The sequence below is a fragment of the Paralichthys olivaceus genome, chromosome 4, assembly GCF_024713975.1.
Source record: "Paralichthys olivaceus isolate ysfri-2021 chromosome 4, ASM2471397v2, whole genome shotgun sequence".
NCBI classification, from domain to species: domain Eukaryota; kingdom Metazoa; phylum Chordata; class Actinopteri; order Pleuronectiformes; family Paralichthyidae; genus Paralichthys; species Paralichthys olivaceus.
This window is the reverse complement of record NC_091096.1, coordinates 13,607,992-13,634,692: the sequence shown is the minus strand read 5'-3', so window position 1 is coordinate 13,634,692 and position 26,701 is coordinate 13,607,992. Positions and strand designations below refer to the sequence as shown.

Genomic DNA, 26,701 nt, shown 5'->3' with positions numbered 1-26,701 from the left:
GGAGGAATTACGAGATCCAAAATACAGATGTTGCTCACTTTGAACTTTCCTAACTTTTCAGTGACGTAAATAAGATGAATAAAAAGCAAGGTCTCCGTCTTTCTTTTTCTTTAAACTTATCGTATTGTGAGATATTCAATCACTGGATCATATTCAGGGATGAAACTGCGTTGACATTTTGTAGGGAAAAAGTTCTATTTGGTGAAGCAAATCACACACAATGTGTTGAATTTTAAAAGCCTATTTTACTGTATCAATTATGCAAAATCTTCATGGTAAAAGTAACTAGCAATGAAAGCTGTCAAAAATTTGTAGTGAAGTAGAATATACAGTACAGTATCACATTTTGGAGCGCAAGTGTAAGAGAACACAAATAAAGAAGCAGAAAATGGAAACACTCAAGTAGAGTATGTAGCTCACTTAAGTAGAGTACTTTAATAAATGTGCTTAGTTACTAGGACATTAATTTAGCTCCTAGCATTAATGGGTCTGGATAACAAGTATGAAATGTCTGAAAGTATTCATGATGCATTTTAATGAATCTTGCTTCAACATGAAAAATACTGTGTATCTATTATCATTATCAAATAACTTATACTGTTGGTGGTTCAATCTCTTGCTCCTGCTGTTTGCAAAGGAATGTATCTGAGGGTAATTGATGATTTAGAAAAGTAGAGTCTGTACTGTCCCCATGTGGCCATGACAGAAAACAGCAACTGGTGCACGCACTGAACGAGTTCTGTCTTTAACTTAGTCTGGCTGATTCAATCTGTTTACAATTAAAAGCTGTGTACAATTGTGCTGAAAATTAGCTGAAGTCATTCAGTTCACCAGGTGCAACAAAGCTCACTGACACACCTGTATAGATGTCTTGGTTTTTTAGGAATAAAAATGATTCATTTTCTGCTTGCACACAAACCAAATATTACACGTTGCTCACACAGAATTAGAAAGTTATATTATTCAATTCACACAAACAACAAATACTAATTTAAAATGTAAGAATATTTGTTGAAAAACTAGACATACAGTCGATACTGGACTGTATCTGTGTAACCGATGCTTAGCTGCACTCTGCTGCAGCTGGCTGGTTCAAATAGTTTTTGACTCTGCGTTGTGTGTAATTAGCACGGACAAGATCTTCATGCTATTGCCATTTTATTGCAATACAAAAATGAGAACAGTGGGTCAGTTATGGCTCAAAGCACAATTCAAAACAGCTTCGTCAGTAAAACATCTTGGAGAAACTCCGAATGGGTGCCTAAAATGGTAAGATGTCCACCGGAAACTACGTTTATCTCTCTTCCGTTCATGGGTCTGATTCTCCTTCCAGTAGTGCGTAATGACGTAAAACTCGGCACTGCGAAGGAGGGCGCCTTTGAGCTATATTACCCAAACATAAAATAAATAAATTGGAGAAAGCGGAATAATAACCAAATAACCTCTGTTACATCTGCTCAAAAGGCTTTTTCAAAATAAAGCATCAAAAACATTCATGCCCTTCTTCGTGTGTGTCGGTGATGAAACTAGTCGGTGGATCATTTCTTTTTGCCTTTGCCTTTTTTGCCCTTCTTATTTTTGCCCTTCGTTTTTTTGCCCTTGTTCTTCAAGGCCTTGCGGATGCTGCAGCCTCTCCAACACGCTTGGATGAAAATCACAGCTTTGGTCTTCAGCTCCAGCTCCCTCATCTCCTCCTGTCTCTTCTCCTCTGCCAGCCGACGTCTCTCCTGGATCTGGTTGTACTCTGTTTCTAGGATAGAGAAGGGTTCCTTCAGCTTGCTCAGCTCCTCCTTCTCCTTTTCACGCTCAAATTCAATCAGCTCCAGTTTGGCCTGAGAGATGATGGAGGCGAGGGCAAGGACGGAAAAAGACAGAAAGATGGACAGAATAGGATTGATGAGAAATCTGACCAAAGACAATACGTGTTGAGCAAGCAAGCAGCTAGCAGCAAGAACATCCTGTATGCTATGTGAAAAGTTTTTTTTGGTCCAACATACTTTTAAGATAAAAGAGGCTCAAGTGAATCGTCACAAGGAAGATTCAAAGACTATTTCCCTCTTTGCAGCATGCAGCCAATGAGGTATTTTGTTTTATTTGTTTTACTTTGTTATAATGTTGTTCCACATGCTGCGCATGCTAATATTTTATGTTAAGGTAACATGGTTTATTTTTGTTTTTGTGTGTTAGTTTTCACTGTAAAATTGGGGAGAAATCTTCATTAAAACAGAAGCTTGGAAACCATGTGTCTTTCTGAGCTTCAAGGGAATTACACTTAATGTTTTTCCTTTGAATACATTATGTTGCCTGAGTTTGTACCTGCTTTTCTTCCATGTCACTGTCAAACTGTTGGACCAGATACTCGATATCTGCCTCCAATTTTTTGTTTTCCTGCAAAAGAAGAACAACAATATTTTAAAAAATGGGGTTTTTTTAATGAAATATTTTACATCAACATGAAACATTTGCTATAAAAAGTTAGATGAACTAAACTTACCTCTTGGAGCGCTCTCTCTGCCTCTTTGTTTTCAAGGCGCAAGTTGTCGAGCTGATTGTTCAGTTGATCAATGTCCTGCCTCATACTGGCTTGTTTCTCTGATATTGGTGGCTGACACTTCTGGTATGTGTATGAAATATGCAGGTTTTGTGCTGTTGTTCTTGTGTTGTCCAGAGACTCCTGCAAATGTTTGATCTCCACATTTTTCTGAGAAATCTGTGACACAAACAGAAGTATTAGACAAAGTCAGATAGGGAAAAAGGTTGATGAGAAACTAATATTTTGTTTTTTAAATTTTTTTCTTGTCTTGTTGCACATTATAAATGCAGTCGACTACACTCTTGTAAGTAAAGGCTTCTTTTTTTCAACATCAGGTCTGGTGCCTCACCTTTGTATCTACTGACATTATGGATGCAGCTAGGTCTTCCTCCACTGGAGCCATATGCACCAGAAAGTAGGCAGGGGATGAAGACGAGGGCTTGCAGAGGACCAGCTGTAGCTCCTCATCCACACTGGTCAGCAACTTGTCAACCATTTGGCTGTGAAACATCTTAAGCCCCTTGATTAGTTTACACTCACTCTCCCCTGCTTCCACACCTCGCTCTGCCCTCAAATCAGAAATGGCATCTGGATGCAACTGGAGAAGCCTGAGCAGATGCCTGACAGAGCTCTTGATGTCCTTCTCAAGCCGAGTCTTTGCTTTCTTCCTCACTTCTCCATCTTCTCCCTCTGCCTCCTTTTCAAGACCGTCTAGTGTCTCTCTCTCCAATCTTTCTGCTAACAGTTGATGCTTTTCAAGTGCCTTATTCAACTCCTCGTCCACAATGTAAGAAGCGCTGTTGAAGCGTAGGATAGCAGGCAGAGTTACTGCAATCTCAATTTGACTGATGCGATTCTCCAATATTCTTGAGATGCGCTGAGCCTCATCAGGGAGAGGCATTTCCTCTGACAGGTCATATTTCTTTTGACGTTCCTTCGCTTGGGTCTTTGCCTTGGTTGTTGCCAATACTGATCCAGTTTTTGAAGACATACTGAATGGTAAGATCTCAAGTTCCTGTTGAAAATGAGGGAAAACAACACACAAACGGGAAATTACAAAGTGCCATTGACATTCAAAGAGGGCACTAAAGAAAGTTTAAATGTACTGCACTGACAATGTGCTTTTGTTCTCAAGTCTCTCTTCAAAGGAGACTAAAGAAAGGTCAATGGTACCACAAAGACTATGTCAACTTTATGGATGACATCATTTTTTAAAGCTGTAAAAATGCAAAATGCATATTTTGAGTACTTTTCTTGCATGGATGAATTCATTAATAACATAATACAAAAAATAAACAATAAACTTATATTACAATGGTTTTACAGCATTGTCTTCTTAAGTCGTTTTCAAACATGTCCTCCGGAGCATGTCCGCAGAATTAGGTCCGGATTTCCCCCGCAGTTTTCCAAACCCGCACGCACAACGCAGTGGGAGGTTCTCTACTCAGACGCATTCAAAACGGTGAGATATTTTCCCGCAGGATTCGGATGAGGGGCGGGGCAGCAGGCGGAGGCAGGACGTAACGTATTGGTTCCGCCTCGGCCACAGAGAACACGTGATTTATTTACAGCACAGCTTTCTTGACATCTCCATCTGTATGCTCTCCGTGTGGTGTGTGAAAGAGAAGAAGAAAAAACAGAAAGGTCTGAAACGTAAATGTGTTTTCTTATAAAAATATTGGATCCCTGGTTCCTGTTTTTTACATAACTGCCAAATGAATGCAGGTATTTGATGATTTAGTATAGAAGAGTCTATACTGCCCCCCTGTGGCCATGTGCACCTACTGAATGAGCCCTGGCTTTAATTTAGTCTGGCTGATTCAACCTGTTCACAGTTTCAAGTTGTGTAGGATTGTGTTGGAAATCTTGTCATTATGTTCACTCATCTGAACAAAGCTCACAGACACGCCTGTGTAGATGTCTATTGGTTTTAAGGATCAAACAATTTTTGGTATCTGCTGCTGTTTCATTATTTAAGAGATGTTTGATTTTGTTTGCAGCATCACACCATACAAGTATTACATGTTTCTTTCAAAGAATTAAAGTGGCAAACACTAGTTCAAACATAAGAGACTTTATTGAAAAACACAACATGAATGACAAGTAACTTAATCTGGAATCAAAACGATATCTGCTCAAAAGGCTTCTCTAAATAAATCACACAAAACGTCCCCTTCAGGTAGAGTGTGTCAGTGGATCACTTCTTTTTGCCTTTGCCTTTTTTGGCCCTCTTATTTTTGCCCTTGTTCTTCAAGGCCTTGCGGATGCTGTAGCCTCTCCACCACGCTTGGGCGAAAATTGCAGCTTTGGTCTTCAGCTCCAGCTCCCTCATCTCCTCCTGTCTCTTCTCCTCTGCCAGCCGACGTCTCTCCTGGATCTGGTTGTACTCTGTTTCTAGGATAGAAAAGGGTTCCTTCAGCTTGCTCAGCTCCTCCTCCTCCTTTTCACACTCAATTTCATTCAGCTCCAGTTTGGCCTGAGAGATGATGGAGGCGAGGGCAAGGACGGAAAAAGACAGAAAGATGGACAGAATAGGATTGATGAGAAATCTGACCAAAGACAATACGTGTTGAGCAAGCAAGCAGCTAGCAGCAAGAACATCCTGTATGCTATGTGAAACGTTTTTTTTGGTCCAACATACTTTTAAGATAAAAGAGGCTCAAGTGAATCGTCACAAGGAAGATTCAAAGACTATTTCCCTCTTTGCAGCATGCAGCCAATGAGGTATTTTGTTTTATTTGTTTTACTTTGTTATAATGTTGTTCCACATGCTGCGCATGCTAATATTTTATGTTAAGATAACATGGTTTATTTTTGTTTTTGTATGTTAGTTTTCACTGTAAAATTGGGGAGAAATCTTCATTAAAACAGAAGCTTGGAAACCATGTGTCTTTCTGAGCTTCAAGGGAATTACACTTAATATTTTTCCTTTGAATACATTATATTGCCTGAGTTTGTACCTGCTTTTCTTCCATGTCACTGTCAAACCTTTGGAGCAGATCCTCGATATCTGCCTCCAATTTTTCGTTTTCCTGGAAAAGAACAACAATATTAAATGATGTTGTTTTTTTAATGAAAACTTAATATTTTACATCAACATGAAACCTTTGCTGTAAAAAGTTAGATGAACTAAACTTACCTCTTGGAGCGCTCTCTCTGCCTCTTTGTTTTCAAGGCGCAAGTTGTCGAGCTGATTGTTCAGTTGATCAATGTCCTGCCTCATACTGGCTTGTTTCTCTGATATTGGTGGCTGACACTTCTGGTATGTGTATGAAATATGCAGGTTTTGTGCTGTTGTTCTGGTGTTGTCCAGAGACTCCTGCAAATGTTTGATCTCCACATTTTTCTGAGAAATCTGTGACAAAAACAGAAGTATTAGACAAAGTCAGATAGGGAAAAAGGTTGATGAGTAACTAATATTTTGTTTTTAAATTTTTTTCTTGTCTTGTTGCACATTATAAATGCAGTTGACTACATTCTTGTAAGTAAAGGCTTCTTTTTTTCAACATCAGGTCTGGTGCCTCACCTTTGTATCTATTGACGTTATGGATGCAGCTAGGTCTTCCTCCACTGGAGCCATATGCACCAGAAAGTGGGCAGGGGATGAAGACGAGGGCTTGCAGAGGACCAGCTGTAGCTCCTCATCCACACTGGTCAGCAACTTGTCAACCATTTGGCTGTGAAACATCTTAAGCCCCTTGATTAGTTTACACTCACTCTCCCCTGCTTCCACACCTCGCTCTGCCCTCAAATCAAAAATGGCATCTGGATGCAACCGGAGAAGCCTGAGCAGATGCCTGACAGAGCTCTTGATGTCCTTCTCAAGCCGAGTCTTTGCTTTCTTCCTTTCTTCTCCATTTTTTCCCTCTTCCTCCTGCTTGAGACCGTCTATTCTCTCTCTCTCCAATCTTTCAGCTAACAGTTGATGCTTTTTGAGTGCCTTATTCAACTCCTCGTCCACAACACTAGAAGCAATGTTGAAGCATAGGATATCAGGCAGAGTTACTGCAATCTCAATTTGACTGATGCGATTCTCCAATATTCTTGAGATGCGCTGAGCCTCAACAAATAGCATCATTTTCTCTGACAGGTCATGGTTCTTTAGAGCATCCTCTGATTTAGTCTTTGCCTGTGCCGTTGCTGTCACTGTTGCCTCCTTTGTAGACATACTAAATGATAGGAAAGGAAATTGTTATATGTGAACATACAGTTCAGAAATATCTGACGTCATATTAACAAGCATATTAACTAATATCCCAACTAATAATATGCATACCTGTTCTTTACCAATAACTTTGAAAACTTTGTGATGCCTGATTTTGTGGTGTTATATGGTGCTTGATTTTCTCATATTATGCTAACTGATATTAAACTAATATTTAATTACAATGTCCACTTTTTTCATTTTTTTATGGAAGTGAAAAATGATTGTACAATCATTGATCGTCATGTCTCACAATTTAACTTAATTTAGAGGAAAAAAACAGATCAGATACAAATAATTATTCGTTGCAGATTGTTTTTTATATATCTTTGAATGGGTACTCCGAAATTACTTAAATTGTTGTGGTCCCAATCTCTTTTAAAAACCACTAGTGGTTAGATTATGGCCTGTCTTTTGCAGTAGTTTTTAATAGATTAGATACATTTGACAACATATATACGACTATCCTGTATATGTATGCTACAGGACTATTGGGAGATTAAATGTCTACATTAGTGTGTGTTCAATTTGAACACCAGTCTACACAATTACTTTTCAAACATAAAATACCAGTGGCTTTATCCTTTAGCTTGTGTTAGTTTTTATGAAGCAGTATTCAAATGTATTATCAGTGACATACCTGTCGGATCGTGTGTTTACTCCAAGCGTGACACTGTTGACATTTTTTCCTCTGTTGCTAGGATACCACTTACGTACGTGGCAGCGTCACATAACTGGCGCATGTTGCAGAAAACTGTAAAAATAAAATGATAAAAATATGTGCAAGTGGATGAATATTTTTGTTATATGCATTAATAACATAATACAAATTATAAATAACATACTTCTATAACAATGGCTCTGCAGCACTGAATTCTTCGAGACGACTTTTATTTTGAAAGTGTGGTTTCTCTGCCTGTCGTAAATCGATTCAGTGTCGTGAAGGTTTGTTGATGTAGCGGTAAACCCAGCGTCTGCTTCTGTCGTGTCGTTATTGATTATCAGGGGTCGTCTAAGAGTAAATATCGATCTATATGTCCACCTGGTGCAGTCAGGTGCAGATTGAATGTCAGCGGGCCACGCACAGTGTCTGTAATCCAGCAGGAAAGACGAAGATGGCGTGATGGACACAGACTTACTGTCGGAGTCCATCACGCCGCTAGTTCCTGTGTCACCGGAGACATTTAAACTTGGAGTTAGCTGCCATTAGCTGCGTTAGCACAACAACAACACTTAGAGGTGAGCGTCGCCCAAAGATGCGCAGTTATCCTGCAGTCAGCGGAACTAACCGTGGAGTTATTTAGCTCGTCGGTGGCTTGAACTACCTGTGACCGACCAGTGAGTTCACTCAGGCGGGTCACATCCTGTTCATCTGCCGCTGGTATGGAGTCTGACGACGATGTGCCGCTCATCTTAACCTGGGACGAAGCGAATAGCGGTCTGCTCAACGAGGAGGCAGAGAGAGGAGACGAGAGTGAGTCAGTGATGTGTCAGTGATGTGTCAGTGATGTGTCAGTGATGTGTCAGTGGAGATGTTGTGTAAACTGTGGTTTTAAGATGTACAATTAAAGATATACTCAGCTACACAGTTATTCTTCTATACCCTCATTCATTAAGTTTGTTCAACAAGTGAACAAGTTATGCTAACACATTTTCTTTTGAAAAAAAAAAAAATTTCAGTCTACACAAAGTCAGATCATACTCTCATGATGTCATACTTTAAGTGAACATGTTATGCTAACACAATTCCTAACTTTAGTTTGAAAAAAAAAATATATTTTTTTTTGTCAATTGAGTTTGGTCCAACAATTTTCTCTTTTTCAGTCTACACAAAGTCAGATCATACTTTCATTATGTCATACTTAATGCTAACAAGTTGTTGTACCAGAACTAGCAACTGAGAATAGGCTTGAAAAAAAATCCTTCAACTGGTATCAACACAATTTCTCACAATTGTTTTTTAGAATTTAGTGGCCCACATAACCATATGCTTTTTTGCCACTAGTTATTGTTGCCTGATGCATTTTTTTGTAGATATTCAAAGTATTGTACAGTTCTCTTTATAGCAGAGTACTTTCTGTACAAATGGTATGTTTTCATATAGCAGTATATGTTGTGAAATGAAGTCAATGCTCATCTACTTACCAGGTTTGCACTGTAGCAGACTGAAGCCGTTTAATGTTGTTGACAACCAGCTCCATAAATGCTGCACATCCAGGTCCCACTGCTAACAGAGTGTCCACCAGGGTCTGCGATCACGTGTGTGGGAGTGATAGAGACAGAGAGAGAGAGTGTGTGTGTGTGTGCGTGCCTGCATGCAGTATGTATGGGTATCCATGCATCCACTCAACGTTGTAATCCTGCTCCCTTTGTATTCCTCACATATAAGCTACAAAATGACCCATCTGAGAAACTGCTGCTTCAGCAGACCGTGCACCCCTCAGCCCCTCCCTGTTGCTCATGGGCAGCGTGTGTGCATGTGTGCACGTGTGTGTGTGTGTGTGTGTGTGTGTGTGCACGCGCGAGTGCGTGTGTGCGTGTGTGTGTGTGTGTGTGTGTGTAACTGTGTGTGTGTGTTTGAGCCCACTGGATCATTTTCTCTGGCTTTAGAGGTGGACAGGAAGAGCAGAGGAGTTTTTTTTCTCAGGACATATAGGAGTGGTGGAGAAGGAGGATGTATCACAGAGCTCCTGCTGATTACTGTCGGAACTTTCTGGAGAGGGAGGAAGTTTGAACCTGGACACTGGAATTGAAGGCTGCATTGTGTCACCTCAGTGACAAATCACATGCTTGGAAGTTTGCAGTATATATTTTTGTCGCTGGTAGTCAGGACCCTTCAGTTCGCCACGAAACTGGAATTTATTTTCTTCCTGGGAGAAACAGTCACGACTGCTGAGTCTGTTTGTGTTTCTGTGAACCTGACCCCGCCGTGTTATTGAGTGGGAGCTCCAAACATGTTATTGTTCTCACACAAATGAGGGGTTGGAATGGCACACGGCAGACACAGGGTGTACTCCTGTCAGGATAACAGCCAGGCTGCCGCCGGACTGGAATTTGATCTTCACACTTAAGCTGGACCTGCTGCGATCATGCTGGACAAGAAACAACTGTGACTGCATTTGTGAGACTCATATGGTCTCCACCAACTTTTATTCAGAGGAGCTGTGCCTGAAGGAGAAACATGTGATATATAGTGTGTGGGAAGAGACTTGCACAGGACTGAAATATGCAGCTGTAGAAAGACACATGGAGGCCATTATTAATATAACTGTGACATATATTTATGAGACCCTGCTTGAATCTGTTATGAAGGATATTTGAGATTGTTTAGTGAATCTGGATTTCATCTTTTGTGATTATTCTTCTGAGTTCTTTTTGTAGAAGCTATTTGAGTCATTACCTACCTACATGCTGTTGTCACACTAATATTAGATATCTAGATGTGTTCCCAGTCTGCGGAAGTTAGTTGTGCTTTGTCCTGCAGCAGAGGATTCATTCCGCTTGTGGTTTGTCTGTCTTCTGTCTGTATCCTGTCTGTGGCAGGATGAAGATGTAACAGGCAATTTGACGTCAGCTCAAACACGGCACTTTCATACTGACTTGACAGTGTTCAAAGTACAAACTCTTATGTGAAGGCACGAGCGTTAAATCAGTGTACAAGTGTTCAAGTCACGTTTCACTGTTGCTGGTTGCTGATGTATGTTTTATCAAGGTGACTGGAAGAGACGCATTTTCCAAAAGAAGCTAGCTGAGTAAACAGTTAGTCAGAGACATTCTGTTCTTGGTTTTAGTGGTGGTGTGTCTCCAGTGTCCCTTTTATCCTCCAGCTTGTCCTGGATGTTTCTGGATCTGTGGGGACTTGCATCTGGACTCCACTGTGTTTCTGGAGTTTGCATCAGTGGAATGTTTGGCCATCTGTATCTCCAGATGTGTCTGGATGCTGGAACAACACCAGTGTACTGTGATTGACACAGACACACACACTGAGGGACCTTAATACATCCACACAACTAAGGCACACAGACCAATCTGAACTGATCAATGGAGTGTGTGTGCAGGCAGACAGCTGGGCTCCATGAAGATCACAACCATAATGAGAGTCCTGTAGTGATCTCCTCCTATACTTCACAATTAGAACTGGGCTACAATGGTAGGCACATACTCCTCTGTATACTATGTGTTTCTGAGTGGCATATGTGACGTTATATATTTTCTTTTATACAAATAATAAACTTGGAATAAAAAGACAAGCAAACTTTATTTCCAGCTTCTATTACATAACTGTAGGAATCAGGACTGTATGAATAATACTTTGGCACTTTTGTGTTTTCTTCCAGATGGAGGTGCAGGCAATTATGACATAGTGAACAATGCAGTGATCTCAACACCAGGGCCACAAAACTTCAGAGCCCAGAATGTGTCATTACGGCAAAGCTGGGAGATGAACTACCAGGAGGCAGCCATCTACCTACAGGTACAGAGGACCTCGCACTGAGTTCATGAGGCCATAATGGTTTCTATTATACCCACTACACTGTGTTACATGTAAAAGATTAAACCTTGTGCTCTTTAAATGGGCTGTATTTACATCATGAACAGCTGCCGGAAGTAATAAACCAGTTAGTATTCAAGGGTTGCACAGTTCACACATTAAGTAATAAATGTGAAAATGGATGATGTGTAATTTGTTGTTGTTTTCATCTGAAAGGCTTCACATCTAGTCCAAGAAATCTGGTTCACATTTATATTAGTTATATCCTTGTTTTCTTAAAGGGATAGTTCTCCCAGAAATGAATATTCACTCATTATGTACTCACCACTATGCTGATGGAGGGGTGGGTGAAGTGTTTTTGGAGTTTCAGGGGTAAACAGCGTTTTAGCCAATTCAATCAAATTGACGGCGTCATTTACACCATGTTTTTAGCCTATATGTCCTCTGTGATCCATGCGTGAACGTTGACATCGGCATAGTGGTGAGTAGATAGTGAGCGAGTTTTCATGTTGGGCGAACTATCCCTTTAAGCAAACTGTTCAAGGCGAAACTAATAAAGTTAATAACGGCTCTGTTCCAGGATTTAGTGGCGTCCCAGAAGTTAGATCACATATTGCAGTCAAGTAAATACCCCTCACATAACAAACATTCTAATAAGTTCCAGCTCCTAAAGCCTACACACTGGTCCTTTAATGCAATGAAGCAATAACTATTGTTGTCAGTAACACCCGTTACTGATAATATAAGTAGTGAGTGTGCATTCACATGCTCTTTGGAAGGTCCCATTGCCCGAGATGTGAACTTGTTTTTCTGATGTTGGTGTGTTCATGTGCTTTGAAGTAGTGGACGACGTAAACAAAAACTGTTTACTGTGTATTTACGTGTTTAGGGCATTAACACAACACCCTGATACCTCTATAATTTATAAATGTTTATAATGAAGAGCAAAGGAAAAGGATCAGGTGTGATAAACATAAAGACAGTTGAGATAAATAAATAGATAAAAGATAAATAAAGATAGATAAAGTCATCTGTATTGGTTTAAAAGTGTTGTGGTTAGGTGCACTTGCAGTTTGCAAGTGACACAAGTAACATTTCAAAAGGTGACATTAGACGCTACTATTTAAAGCCGACTGTAAAATGATGTTGGTTTATAAGATGAGACGTCTGCAACTCCAGTCCCCAAAATATTCTGTTGTTCCGAGTTGAAATGGCATTTGTGTGAATTTTTATTACGGATTATTCCGACACCACATGAGTGATAATAAGTCCAAATGTCCTCTGGGATAGTGCCTCTTCATACCATTGTTCCACGGTAGTGAGACATTTGACATTCTCATGCTCAGTATGTGGCTTGCACGTGTTGTGAAATTCTCATACAGGAAGGAGAGAACAATGATAAGTTCTTCACCCACCCTCGGAACCCAAAGGCACTGGCAGCGTACCTGTTTGCACACAACCACCTGTTCTACATGATGGAGCTGCTGACAGGCCTGCTGCTGATGATGCTGTCGCTGTGCGAAGCTCCCGCTGTGCCCTCTCTGCGCCTGGATGTTTACGTTAGTGAACACATACACAACCAAACACAAAGAGTTTACACACAGTTTACTGTAAACTCTCCTGTGTGTGATGCCTCTGCAGGTCCATGCCACCCTGGAGCTGCTGGCTTTGGTTATGGTGGCATTCGAGCTGTGCATGAAACTGCGCTGGTTAGGCTTCCACACCTTCATACGACACAAGAGGACCATGGTGAAGGTAATTCAAACTCTACAGATGCTTTCTGATGGCCCTAACCCTGCTGCTGTTTCTTAATGTTGTTCATGTTGTCTCTTCTCTTCGTGCAGACGTGTGTGTTGCTGCTACAGTTCGTGGAGGCCATCGTGGTTCTGATCAGACAGACGTCTCACGTGCGAGTGACCAGAGCTCTCAGGCCAATATTCCTGGTGGACTGTAGATACTGCGGTGCTGTGCGCAGGTACATAATGACCTCATCTGACACACACACACACACACACACACACACACACACACACACACACACACACACACACACACACACACACACACACACACACACACACACACATAAACACACATAAACACACATAAACACACAAACGCACACACATCTCTCTATAGTTGTGAGGACACTCATTGACATAATGCATTCCCTAGCCCCTAACCTTAACCATCACAACTAAATGCCTAACCCTAACCCTTACCCTTAACCAAGTCTTAACCCTCAAACAGAATTTGTGAGGACCAAAATGTCCTTACAATGATGGTATTGAACCAAAATTGGCCGTCGTAACTATAGATAGCGCACACACAAAAACAAACACACACATACAACATTAACGCAGTCTAACACAGTCATGGCCCCTAAATTGAATTGCTTTTTCAATTGAGACATTCCCCCACTAAGTTCTGCTTGCATATTGAAAGAATATTCAAAAAGCAGAGCAAACTTTTCCTTTTCCAGACTCTGAAAATAATAATTTTCATATGAAAGAATAATTGGAAAAACAACTGTAAACTGTGTTTGCTTTTGGTGCTGCCACGTTTTCAAATCTACACATAAGGACTTTGACATTGATGTGATAATTGTGAAACATCTTTCAAAAATTACAGATACTGCTCACTGATTTTAGCTTTTAATGTTGCTTCTTTTAGAATCTGTAACCACATAGTTTCCTGCTTTTTTCCCCCAGCTTTCATCGTGCTCCTCGAGCACACAGACACAACTGATTTAACTCAATTAAAGGCACTGTCACTGACACACTTTTCTTTTTTTTCCTTTAATCAGAAACTTGCGTCAGATCTTCCAGTCCCTCCCACCTTTTATTGACATCCTCCTGCTGCTGCTTTTCTTCATGGTTATATTTGCTATCTTGGGTAAGAACATGTTGAATTAAATGTCTACATAGATGATATTGCTTTACTTCTGCTGCCTTTAATAGTTAAGGTTTAACCACTGACTGTGTTCAGAGGACATCAGATTTTCTCTTTTGTCTCCTCCAGGTTTCTGCCTCTTCTCTCCAAACACTGCTGACCCGGTGCGTTGACTCTTTGTTCTGCACTGACATTAGTTTGTTTAAGTTGTGTCAGCTTTGGACTCTGGTTGTTCTTCTCTGTTTCTCTCTGTTGTGGTCAGATTTCCTGACTTTAACCCTCTCCTCTCTCTGCAGTACTTCAGCACTCTGGAGAACAGCCTCGTCAGTCTGTTTGTGTTGCTGACCACAGCAAAGTAAGCTCAGCAGCACACGTTGTACTGTTCAGTTTTTTTTTTTCATACACACATGGCATGCAAGTGATACTTCCTTCCTTCAGCGCTCTGCATGATTCCCCCACCCCACCCCCACCCCTGTGTGTGTTTTTACTGACTCCACCGTTCATTTGGTATCTTCTGGTTTTCTTCTTCTTGTAGTTTCCCTGATGTGATGATGCCAGCGTACTCCAAGAACCGCTGGTCCTGTGTCTTCTTCATTGTTTACCTTTCCATAGAGCTCTACTTCATCATGAACCTGGTACAAATTGACCCATTTTTTCATCCAATGAATGTATGAGAATCTTGAAGCTGAGTCATGTTAAAATAAAACATGGCTTCCAATTCAGTTTTTCACATGACCATTTTCTCCAGCTCCTGGCTGTCGTGTTTGATACATTTAACGATGTAGAGAAGATGAAGTTTAAGTCTCTTTTGCTTCACAAACGCTCTGCTATTGACCACGCCTTTCAGCTGCTAGTTAGCCGGCAGGTATGACACCTCACTCTGTATCGTAACATATATTTAGTACGAATTATGTCATCGCTCACGGCCACTGTCTTTTATGTTACTGCTCTTTTCACTCCAGAGGCCAATGGGCGTGTCGCTGAAACAGTTTGACGGCCTGATGCGTTTTTATAGACCCCGGATGTCTGCAAGGGACCGCTTCCTCACATATAAAGCTCTGAACACCTCAGGGGCTCCAATGCTCAGGTGACTTCCTGACACATTTTTTGTTATTTACTCAAAACCTTTCTGCATTTAATAGCAATGCAATATGTTCATGTCTGCTCTGCTGCAGTCTACAGGACTTTTACAAGTTCTATGAGGTCACTGGCCTTAAATGGAAGGTAAGAAAACTTACATTTTTACTGTGGGGTTATATTAGTTTACTTCTTTGCTTATTTTTTAAATATACATGTACTGTTTATGTGTTTACGTTTATTTAGGCACGACGAAGTGGAGAACATTGGTTTGATGATCTCCCTCACACAACCTTCCTCATTTTTAAAGGTAAGTTCTCTATTCCTTTTATGTATATTAAACAAAACCAATCTGTCACCCATTTCCTTATTTTCAGTACTTCTCTTCTTCAATAGGGATCAATCTGCTGGTGAAGTCTAAGGCTTTCCAGTATGCCATGTGTAAGTCTAATCATTAACATCCTCCCAGCTGCAGTCCTCAGAGACACAGAGGTCACGTCGTAAACCTTTAACCTTTCCTTGTGACTGCAGATGTGGTGGTGGCCATTAACGGTGTGTGGATCCTTGTGGAGACATACAGGCTGAATAGTAAGAACCTCTGTTGATCACATAAGCACACATGGGAAAGTGTTGCAGTGCAGATACAGATGTCTGTCCTCTTTCCTCCTGCAGGTGGATTTTCCTGGTCCAAAATAGTTCCCTGGAGTTACATTGTGTTTCTGACCAGTGAGTCGACTGTATTCACCCACTTAAAACTCATTTAACAGTATTCACCTGCTATATAAACTGGTCACAAGAGGCCTCAAGAAATGATTAAAAGTTGTTCACGTGCACATTTACTGATATTCCGTCTGTCCTTCCTCTTTTAGTTTATGGCGTAGAGGTGTTATTGAAAATAACAGGTTTGGGGCCAATGGCTTATTTCAGCAATGGTTGGAATCTGTGAGTAATAACAGAGTTTTTTCATTAATACATAAATGAATCTGTGCCGTGTTGATGTTTATGTTTTGACTAAAAGTCATTTGAAATTGTACCAAACCCTGTTTTTATATTTTTATTGACAATCTTTACTTTGGTGGTGTTTCCAGGTTTGACTTCTCTGTGACGGTCTTTGCCTTCCTGGGTCTGATTGCCCTTGCATTCGATATGGAGCCATTTTACTTTATTGTGGTGCTCAGACCGTTTCAGCTGCTCCGGTGTGCTTTAATTTCTACCCCTAAGATTAGAGAGGACAATTTTCATGAGACACCATTGTATTGCTTTCATTTCCATTCAAACTTTTTTTTTCTCTCAGGTTGTTTAAGATAAAGCAGCGGTATCGTAATGTGTTAGACACAATGTTCGAGCTCTTCCCAAGAATGGCCAGTCTGGGGTTGACCCTAATAATCTTCTACTACTCCTTTGCAATTGTGGGAATGGAGTTTTTTGCAGATGCTGTCTACCCCAACTGCTGCAAGTGAGTGCTGTATTATCATTAACTCTGGTCTTCTGTATTCTCCTTTACCTTGTCACACAAGAGCATAAATTATGTTCGGTTTCACTAACCACGTGTCTTTCCATTTCTTTATGCTTTTTCTCAGCACCAGCACCGTGTCAGACTCCTACAAACAGATGAACGTGACACATGGCAACAAAACAGTGTTGGAAGAGGGCTATTATTATCTCAATAACTTCAACAATATTCTCAGCAGCTTTGGTAAATTGTCTTATTAAGGACATTTTTGTCCACAAACCCCATAGAAGCTAGGCATTGTAGTTTTTAGAAAACAGAAGTAAATAGTGCTTTGTTTGGGGACTATTTTCAGCTGCAGATTTGAAGCAGTAGTGAGTGTTTTTTAAATGTGTTTTTGCTTTTGGGATTTTAAGATTAGATACTGGTTGTGTAAGTTTCCCAGTTTTATGATGTGTGTTTTTTCTCTCCAGTGACTCTTTTTGAACTGACTGTGGTCAATAACTGGTACATCACCATGGTGAGATGCTGTCTTTCATCAGTCCTCACCCTGCAGTCTTATCATTGACCAAAAGGTGTCACTGTTTGACTGCTGCTGTGTTCACTCTCCCACAGGAAGGAGTAACCTCTATGACGAGCCACTGGAGCCGTCTGTACTTTATGACCTTTTACATAGTGACCATGGTGAGGAAGTCTGTTTGATTACATGATTGTCTGTTGTGTATATGTTAAAGTACAACCTGAACTCTGTGCACGAGTGTGATATTTTGTATGTACTTTCTTCAGGTGGTGATGACCATCATTGTGGCCTTCATTCTGGATGCGTTTGTGTTCCGAATGAACTACAGCCGCAAGAACCGGGAACCAGTGGAGAACCCAGAGGGTGGGTGGGTGGGTGGGTGGGTGTGTGTGTGTGTGTGTGTGTGTGTGTGTCTGTCTGTCTGTCTGTCTGTCTGTCTGTCTGTCTGTCTATATAGACAATGTTTATACATTTACAAAATCTGAAACACTTTAGAGCAAAAGCATTAATTTATCTTTTATATGGTGGGCATGGATGAGCTATATGTTATTAAGATATATTCTGTGTGTGTAGATGAGAATGGGATCGTGTTTGAAGTAGAGGTGAGTCGAGATGAAGCTCTGGCCACACTAGAGCTGTACAAACAGACATGTCCAGGACAGTCATCCCTTGGCTCTCTACAGGGAGTCCTGCAAACTATGGACAGGAGCGGCGTAAGAACACACACACACAAACACACAAACATTCTGTTCTCTACATCAAATCCAACTAACCAGCTTTCCTTCGGGCTTTTGATGTGCATAGCACTCATCGCTAGTGTATCGAGGTCGCAGGTCAAGGACGAAGAGTGACCTCAGCATGAAAATGTACGAGGAAGAGATGCAGGTAAGAAACTGAAGAAGCAACCCTGGACACCATGACAGAAGTTAGTTTGTATTTCTAACCCCCAGACCCTTTGCACTGCTTGTTTCTGCAGGAGTGGTTTGCAGAGTATTCAAGGGAAAACCTGCCTCAGCCAGACCAAAGCCCAGAGCAGGATCTGGACATTCCTGACTCTAACACGTCACCCTTTCCACAGCCTCAGCTCAACTCACAGACTGGACCTCCCAGCATCAACTAATGCACAGTTCCTAAGCAGTATACTTACATTTCCATCTCAGCATTTTTTGAATGCTAAGAAACCCCATCACTCTTGATCTTCTCCTGGTCGCCTCACATTCGCCATTTGCCACAGAGGGAAACTTGTTCTGGGCCTTTGGGACTGAAGTGAGATGAGCTCATGGCGGCTCCTTCCTGGGGCCATCACTACATACAGTGACAGCTGTGTGTTATTGTGTTGATCTGTTGTGTCTATTGCTCGGACGGGAGCGTTGAGCGTTGCCCTTTTTTCGGCCCTTTCAAAGACTGAGGCAAATGTAATGAGGGAGCCTCTTCTACCACAGTATGTCGTGTTCATGTACTGATGTAGGCCTTTTGTAACCTCTCGTAAATCATCTTAAACCTGATGCCTTAGTTTAGTGGCTCATCTGATCAGTATGAACACAAAAGACCAAAAGTATAAAGACTCACACTCCTTTTAGGTCAGTTAAATTGTATCTCTGAACTAATGTAACAACATACTCAAGGTGTTTTATATAACTTCCTATTCTGTAATGTACTTCAGTTAGTTAATAAGGGATTTTAATAAACTGCTCAATTTGTCAATAGCATTGATGTATTTTTGCTGTACTAGTATACAGCTGACAACTGCTCATTTAAACACAGAAACCATAGTTATTACAACTTGTAAATACCAAACCTAAATGATTTAATTCAATAATGAATCTAGTATATTTAGTTAATTCCCAAACAGATTTCTACAATCTGTGTTTCCCTCTGGACTCAAAGTACCATCTCAGCTCCAATCAGACAAACGAGAAGCTTAATTAAGGCACAGTGAGATTAGTTTCAGCTCTTCACTGAGCAGAAGTTTGTCATTAATTTGCTGCTTGGTTCCACAAACCAACCACAGCATGGCTCTGTGCACAAGGCAAGTGCACTGTTGATTCTTTTAGAAATAGTGCATCAGTATCAGGTGCAGAAAAAGTCATCATTCCTTCAGCACTCAGTGCAGTCTCTGCTCCAGTGTGTCATCTTGCATTACAGGATGCTCCTCATTTAATCCTGGCTCCGGGGTCGGATCTACACTATTCGGATCTTGCGAAACTCTGTGAGCAATGCAATGATGAGGAAGATGACATAGAATATGAGGAGGAAGATCCCATAGGTCCGACCCAAGTGGAACCGGCACAATGGAACAATGATGAAGGACAGGACCAGAGACAAACCCAGAGATCCTGCGAGAATCCACATCAGCAAACCCTCTGATTCAAACTGCAGAGGAGAAAGAGCATCATGTTCATGTTTGAGTCTCGTGACTGATTTTAAACTCTGTACTTGTTTTCTTGTGTTTAAGGAGTAATATAAAGGAGAAGTATAATACAGTACCCCATCGAATGCAAGATGGTACATCCTAATAAAGAATTTGAACTTCAATAGTACCTGCACGTCTGTGTGCGTTTTAACCATCTGCACCAGACATCCCAAACCCACTCCAAACAGCATGTCTGAAGGAAATACAGTTAAGGACGGACACAGTCATCAACAGCTGCTATTATATGTGCACGCTCTAAGAAAGTGAGGATACTGAAAATGATGCCTCCAAAGCAGGCAGATATGGCCATCCGAGGGTAACCCTGCCGGGCAATGGTGATGTCAGAGAAACAGTCTGAAACAGAGAGAGATGCATACAGATCATATGGTAATAAATTTTAAGTGCAAGCATATATATTTTTGGATTCACAAATATCACCTCCTATGCTGTTGCCCCAGGCCAACAGAGTCAGGCCCAGCACAGTGTTGCTGAGACTTAGCACCACACCGAGCATGTGCAGAAGACTGACCACTTCAGACGCTGCTGAGCTGATCAACACTGCACTCACCAGGAAGCCCAGAAGAGCAAAGAGCTGAGAGAAACGAGACAAAATCAGACATCACAGTCAATGAATATCACCATCAGCATGAAGAAAGCACAACGTAACTGCAACCTGGTTTCAAAAATGATTTAAGACCAGTTAAAACTAGGTGACCTTGGGTGACATGAAAGGCGCCTCCAAATAAAATGTATTATTATTATTATTAAAACATAGATATGGAGGAGTTATGATGTATATACAGTAAGCCATGTGTAAGACTCAAACTGGTGTAAAACAAAAATGACTAAAACAACCGGTCAATTTTGGCATCCCCCATCCCCTATGAGAACAAAACGCTGTGTGTGCAGGTGAGCTTCCTTAATGCTGCTAATTAAATCACAGGATCTGCAGTTTATTTATCTAGCCATGCTAGTGGAGCGTCTCTAGGGATGGCAGTTTCATTCAGACTCAAATGTGTCGATAACTATTAGATGGATTACACCGTGATATTTTGTATAGTCGTAGTCCCAGGAGGATGAATCCTACTGACTTTTTTTGATCGTTTCGCATCTTAGGTTGCACCACTATCATCATGTCAAATATTTCAAAACGAAAGGCATTCCCATCATGCTTACATGCTAAACGCTGCATCTCGTTCCTGTTTCATCCCCACACGTACTTACTGGATGATATTTGGGGGGGTGGTCATTGGTTGTGGTGCAGAAGACAATTGCAGACAGAAAAAATCCCAGCAGAAGCGTCAGCAGCCAGACGGGAAACTGCCCTTCAATCATTTTGAGTCCATCTGGGGGAAAAAAAGGAGAAATCGCAGGGTGATAGTTTAACAACACATTTCATCCAATTTGGCTGCTAAAGTTTGTCTGGTCGCCGTCACTTACATTGTCCCGACTGGAAGGTGAACACACACACCAGTGGGGCAGTGATCAGTTGGAGGCAGTTCAGTGGACGTCTCCAGTTCCTGTCTTCTTTATCAGGGTCGACTACGGGGATGCAGAGCAGCAGCATGACCTCTAGAGGAGTCTGATGAGAGCAGGATACATGTGCAAGATAGTTTAGATAACAGAAACTGTTTTGAAATAGCAGTGATTTCAGCCAGATTCACCCAGATACTGAGCTTTTCACACACACACACACACACACACACACACACCTTCAGAACTTTGAGCACTCTCCAGCCCCAGGACTTCCTCCTCCATTTTCTGTTGTCCACTGGGTTCAGGGAGCTCAGCAGGATCTGACTTGTGGACTCCGAGTACGGCAGAAGTGGCCTGTACTCTGACTCTGTAACACACATAAAACACACGTGCATGTTATGGTCTTGATCATGAAGAAAAATCCTGGAATACATTTACTTTAATTCTGATTTACAGAAAACTGCTGCTTTCGTACCGTACTCCTGGATGTTCCCATCAATCAGGCAGGGGACATCATCGTCATACGAGCCGGACGACTGAAACTCTGTGACAGACAAAAACAAAACGTAACTACCAACTGTGGAAACATCGTTTTTGTGTGTGTGCGTGCGTGTGTGTTTGTGTGTGTCTCTAACCTGGAATTTGAGGATCAGTCTGGACACTTGTGTTCATTGAATGTTTTTGCCGGCTGTAGATGTACGCACTGATAATAACAGTCAATACATACACCACATAGAGGCTCAAGTACCCTAGAAAAGGAAAATAAAGTAAGTGAAGTTCAAAATGTCACAGCATGTGTAAAACTACTGCTCTCTGAACGTGATACATGGCTGTTTATGCTGTCTGCTGTATGTGTGATAATAGACATTTTGGTTACAATGGTTTGATTTTCATTTTTACCATTTTTTCATTTTCGTTTTTTAGCAAAAGCATGAGTCTAACTTCTATTTTGTCTGGTTTAACTTTCAATTTTAAGAGAAGTGAAACATCAAGAGGATGAAAAATACACTTAGTGCACATTCTATTTGTGTGTGTGTGTGTGAAACTAGTGCACACCCAGAGTTTCTGCCAGTGCTGTGGTTCCTCTGTACAGCATGAGGAAAGTCCAAAATACTGCAACCATGTAGAAGATGACATCACGCAGAAATGGACGAGAGGCCACGGCAAAAGGCTTGACCAGCGCCACGCTACCGGCAACTACCGTGGTAACAAATATTCCAGCTCCTGTGGATGGAAACAGAGAGATCAGAAGAAGTCCCACTAGACTTTCATATTTCAAGGATTGATTATTTATACTGGTCCGTGTGTGTGTGTGTGTGTGCCCACCAAATAAGGCTCCAACAGCGAGCCCAGCTGTGTGTGGGTGAGAGAAAGCTGCCATGGCACTGAAAATGTCAGGAGCTCCATTACCAAGAGCCAGAAAAGTCACACCCTCAGCACAAGTCAAAGAAAATCACTGACAGAAGAGAAATTGCAAGTAAAACACAGAGAGGAAATCTGTTGATGAATTAGGAGTTTGGTAAAGAAATATATTGTAGGGATGCTCCATTAAAAGCATGTGAATTTATATGTACAATCCAATACATTGTCTTTAAATTATGTTGGTTTCACCCTGGTAAAACTGCAATTTTCTTTTCCCAGAAATCCCTTCTTCTCCTTCTTTGCTGCTCCAAAACAGCAGTTGCTCTGTATCACTGTTTTTAGAGCGGCAAAGATGAAGTGATTTCTGGCTGTCTTAGACAGTTTGCTCAAATTTCTGCAATTTTGTAATTTTTCACACTGGAAAGTCCCACAACTAAACAGCAATGTGTAATATATGCAAAACATCAGTTTTGAGGGGTGTGCAGTAAATTTACACTAAATTGACAAATTGTTGTATTCCTAGATGTATTTCTTTTTCAGTTATGACTGTCAAACTATGTTATGAAAGAAGTTCTATGATGTTCATTCTCTGTTTGAATTTGTTTTTCAAGGGGTTTAACCTGAGTCAGGCCATACAACGATGACAGCAATCATCACTTCCATACAGGGTGAGTAGCATCCAGCTGTTAAAATACACCATATACCTTGTTAAATGCACTTAGATCAGACAGAATCGTGTGGTGGGAAAATGGCATCGGAACATCTCAAACAAAAGGATACGGCCACGTTGTGAGTGAGGTGCAGACTGGTGGAGATGGCCGACAGGTTGGGACAGAAACTGAGGAGAGACAGTGAAAAAACAATAAGTGAGTGTGTTCTGGAGAAATGCAAAGAGGGATGGTGAACATCTGATAATTTTTCTTAGTAGATCAGGACATTTTTCATCAGACATATAACAGCGTCTCTCTAGCTTGTTCAGTCCGTCAAGGTTGAGCAATTAAGACAGAAATGCAGAACAAACTGTGCTTCCTTGGAGGAAATCTCTCAATCTTACAACTCAAGTGAAACAATGATGTGAAAAAGTCCTCTATACAGTCATGTGACTCTTTCTCCATGTGACTATTAAGCTGGCCTCATAAATGTGTGTGTGTGTGAGCGGGGGGTGGGTTTCTGTAAATGAAGCGTGTCACCTGCTGGAACTGACACTAATCAGGGTAAACTGATGATCTATACAAACTGATAGCGACTGTCCTGACCTATAAAAAAGGAACTTTTCTGGACAAATAATGACACCGACAACATGACAGACACTTACAACTTAGATGCTGTGAGTCCGAGAACGACAAAGAGAAAGAGAAGCCATATAATCTGTGGAGAAGCAGAACAAAGGGAAATAGATAACATGCATGTCTCTTTTACAAGAACGTGTCCACAGTGATCCTTTTGTTCCAACTCTTGAATGCAGATAATTCAGTTTCGTTACAAAGACAGAACAAGATGAATGTTTGATGAGGAATTCAAGTAATTCACACATCCTCATGAAAATACATTATTTAGCAAAGAGAGTGAAATGACTGCGGCTGATGAGTCAGTCCTCCCTGGTTCTTCCACAGGCACTTCCTCAAAAGACACACACACACACACAAACACACACACACACACACACACACACACACACACACACACACATACACATACGCACACACACTGGGGTCTTACACAGAGAGTGATGGTGAGAGGCATGAGATTGGGAGGCAGCAGGCAAAAGGCCACACGGAGGTAATTGATGAAACCATCGGCCATGATACAGTCTGGTGTGTTCTTCACAAATGCACAGCGGTCCACAGCGCTGATGTTCATCACATGGTGACACTGCGCGCACACAAGAAACATTTTATGAAAATTAAGGTTTAAAAACAAAAAAGCATTAGAAGCACCTCCAGAACAGCTGATCAGTGGGTCTCTGTTGACCCCCTAATCTCACTCTGTGTGTACAATACAACACACACTGCAGACAGCATGTGACAGCTTTGACTGTACTTCAATCATAAACGTTTTAATTGAGGGACATACAGCAAATATACTGCATATAGTAAACTTTCTGAAAATGTTAATTTTTTTCTGGCAAAATAAATAACTGACAAATAATCCTTACATTGTTCTAAAATTATCAAATCATAAAACGGTCCTGCTTATGATTCTCACAGTATATACACTTTTTTGGGTACATATATAACATTTAATGTCATCAAATACAACAACTCTGCATTAATTTCTACCTTTACAAAGATAATAATGCTCAGTTTGGATTCACAGAGTCAGAGCTACATTATTTTTATTACTGCAGTGCTGTTGAACTTTGTATTATACTGAGAGTTGTTTCTAATATTTGGCTGACCCTCATCACTAACACACTGAGGTTATAATACAACCAATACCAATACGACCTTAGTAATAAACATACAAATCAATTAACATCTGAAGTTTTAACAGAAACTGTCCATTAAAAAGTACAATATGTGGCAGAGCTACAAAATCAAGTTGTAAGTGTAAGCATACATAATAAGTGTACATAACAGTGTAACCAGGGTGTTTGTAGAGTTGCTCCTGCCATATATCAACTGAAAAAATAAAGTTTTTATTTTTAAATTGGACATATGGTCAAGCTTTGAGAAAGGGCCAGTTCCTCAACAGGAAAAGTTCTGATCAAGACAGTTTCTGCTCAACTTCAGTTCTACATATTCCCAAACAAATTAGCAATTAATCAAATGACACCAACTGCTGTGAAGCTGGGGACTTTTGGAGTCACAACTGCCTGGTGACCAAGGCTAATGTTGGCTTCGGCTTGGTGGTAATCCAGGCTTGATAAAGTTTGATGAACTGTGACTGAGAATAATTTTTTTTATGAATATCGGTGGTGGCAGATAAAGTACAAAGGCTAATTACATCTCCAACATCCATGCACACTTCCTGATTTAATTTTTTTTTACATTTAAGTGTTTGTTTACTGTCACTCTATAGCTCTGAGCTCAGCCACACATCAGTGAATAGATTTTGAAAGTTATTCCATATTCAAACAAACTGTGTACGTCAAAGAAGCTGAGAATATACAAAATAAACAGATGGTCATTTTATTGTTCGTATTGTTTGTCAGTGACAAGTTTTTTTAGGATTACTGCAGGGGCCAATCACATTTACCATGGCTCCTCACCTGGATCCGCCCACAATCCATAACAGATTTTTAAATAAATCTTGTATTAAGATTAAGATTTAAAAACAGTTTGAAGCATCTATGAATGTCTTCACTCTCTAGGAAAAGAGACACGTGATCACGCTGTGTATCTCTCGTGGATCTCTCGTGGATCCACCTGTAGCTGGAGGATGTTGACTTGTGACAGACGTGGAAATCAAACGTCAGGTTCCACAGATCGGTCTCGTGGGTCTGTCGCTGATCACGTGACAGACCTCAAATAAACTGCACGTGCAAATGACAAGCGACTCTCGAGCCAGGTGACAGTTGCCATGGTAACTCGTTTATTTGCTCAAACCCCACTGACCTCGTTCTCTTGGTTCTGAAACATCCTGGTCGGTGTGTAGTTTGCGGTCTGTCCGGACACTCCGGCACCGGGCAGGTTCCGGAGCAGAGAGCCGCAGCTGGCCCGCAGCTGGCCCGACGACAGCAGCAGCGCCAGGGGCAGGAAAACGCCACAAGACATGATTCAGTCATAAGGTTGACGTTACCCAGGAGCCGCGTCCATGGTCCCACATCTTCAGTTCAACCCGAAAACAAGCGAGGTGAAAATCAAAGTGTGGAAATGAACGTCGTCGCTGCGCGTTGACTTAAACAGGGTTGTTGTGTGGTGCGTTCACTGTCCTGTACATCGTGTCCACCTTCTACTGAAACCACGCCCTCTGTTTACCAACCAGACCCACCACGAGTTCAAGGACTCCTCGTTAACTCGGCCACTGATACGAATATTTATGTTTTTAGTTTCTAACGCTGGGCTAAATTGTTGCAATATTTTCTTATTTAATTTAATTTGATTTTAAATATACACACACTAATACACCATCACTAAAAATACAAGACAATCCACCCTCTTACAACTAAAATAGGTGGCATGTTCACATAGTTATTGTTCATGATCAGTTTGGAGCTTGAACATTCAGTCTTTCTTACAGTACATGAAGGCACCGTGTAACGAAACACCTCTGACTTTGTTGATTTGAGTTGATCTCTGATTTCTCTCGTCTTTAAAGTCACTGTGGGAATGATTCTCAT

At 41.0% G+C, this 26,701-nt stretch overlaps 4 protein-coding genes across 8 annotated transcripts; 1 reads left to right on the top strand and 3 right to left on the bottom strand.

Annotated features, from left to right (window-relative positions):
* Positions 1–1,397: 1,397 nt before the first annotated feature.
* Positions 1,398–3,993, bottom strand: LOC109638091 (dynein regulatory complex protein 10-like). Its single transcript, XM_020100881.2, has 5 exons — positions 3,847–3,993; positions 2,883–3,548; positions 2,495–2,710; positions 2,317–2,388; positions 1,398–1,832 (listed from the first exon to the last, which is right to left on the bottom strand). The coding sequence occupies exons 1-5, from the start codon at positions 3,886–3,888 to the stop codon at positions 1,539–1,541; spliced, it is 1,290 nt and encodes a 429-aa protein (XP_019956440.2). The 5' UTR covers positions 3,889–3,993; the 3' UTR covers positions 1,398–1,538.
* A 598-nt stretch (positions 3,994–4,591) lies between these two features.
* Positions 4,592–9,016, bottom strand: iqcd (IQ motif containing D). Of its 3 annotated transcripts, none has more exons than XM_069523853.1 (6): positions 8,883–9,016; positions 7,378–7,491; positions 6,060–6,702; positions 5,673–5,888; positions 5,494–5,565; positions 4,592–5,009 (listed from the first exon to the last, which is right to left on the bottom strand). In XM_069523853.1, the coding sequence occupies exons 3-6, from the start codon at positions 6,699–6,701 to the stop codon at positions 4,731–4,733; spliced, it is 1,209 nt and encodes a 402-aa protein (XP_069379954.1). In that variant the 5' UTR covers position 6,702; positions 7,378–7,491; positions 8,883–9,016; the 3' UTR covers positions 4,592–4,730. The 3 variants fall into 3 exon arrangements, with proteins under 3 accessions (XP_069379954.1, XP_069379956.1, XP_019956441.2); XM_069523855.1 differs by lacking the exon at positions 8,883–9,016 and adding an exon at positions 8,027–8,166; XM_020100882.2 differs by lacking the exon at positions 8,883–9,016 and adding an exon at positions 7,583–7,722.
* On the top strand, positions 8,076–18,872 carry tpcn1 (two pore segment channel 1). Of its 3 annotated transcripts, none has more exons than XM_020101030.2 (26): positions 8,076–8,211; positions 11,075–11,211; positions 12,612–12,788; positions 12,871–12,984; positions 13,074–13,204; positions 14,036–14,124; positions 14,251–14,285; positions 14,418–14,476; positions 14,657–14,756; positions 14,870–14,986; positions 15,084–15,208; positions 15,297–15,345; positions 15,445–15,508; positions 15,595–15,639; positions 15,730–15,786; positions 15,871–15,924; positions 16,068–16,140; positions 16,287–16,394; positions 16,493–16,654; positions 16,779–16,894; positions 17,122–17,168; positions 17,264–17,332; positions 17,435–17,531; positions 17,742–17,881; positions 17,973–18,053; positions 18,145–18,872. In XM_020101030.2, the coding sequence occupies exons 1-26, from the start codon at positions 8,121–8,123 to the stop codon at positions 18,286–18,288; spliced, it is 2,481 nt and encodes an 826-aa protein (XP_019956589.1). In that variant the 5' UTR covers positions 8,076–8,120; the 3' UTR covers positions 18,289–18,872. The 3 variants fall into 3 exon arrangements, with proteins under 3 accessions (XP_019956589.1, XP_019956587.1, XP_069379953.1); XM_020101028.2 differs by lacking the exon at positions 8,076–8,211 and adding an exon at positions 9,465–10,887; XM_069523852.1 differs by lacking the exons at positions 8,076–8,211; positions 14,870–14,986 and adding an exon at positions 10,529–10,887.
* On the bottom strand, positions 18,832–26,341 carry slc8b1 (solute carrier family 8 member B1). The gene is made up of 15 exons (XM_020101031.2): positions 25,977–26,341; positions 24,139–24,291; positions 23,735–23,787; positions 23,200–23,257; positions 22,384–22,489; positions 22,114–22,281; positions 21,693–21,806; positions 21,533–21,601; positions 21,294–21,424; positions 21,022–21,163; positions 20,806–20,927; positions 20,020–20,173; positions 19,855–19,935; positions 19,710–19,774; positions 18,832–19,541 (listed from the first exon to the last, which is right to left on the bottom strand). The coding sequence occupies exons 1-15, from the start codon at positions 26,133–26,135 to the stop codon at positions 19,350–19,352; spliced, it is 1,767 nt and encodes a 588-aa protein (XP_019956590.1). The 5' UTR covers positions 26,136–26,341; the 3' UTR covers positions 18,832–19,349.
* Positions 26,342–26,701: the final 360 nt, after the last annotated feature.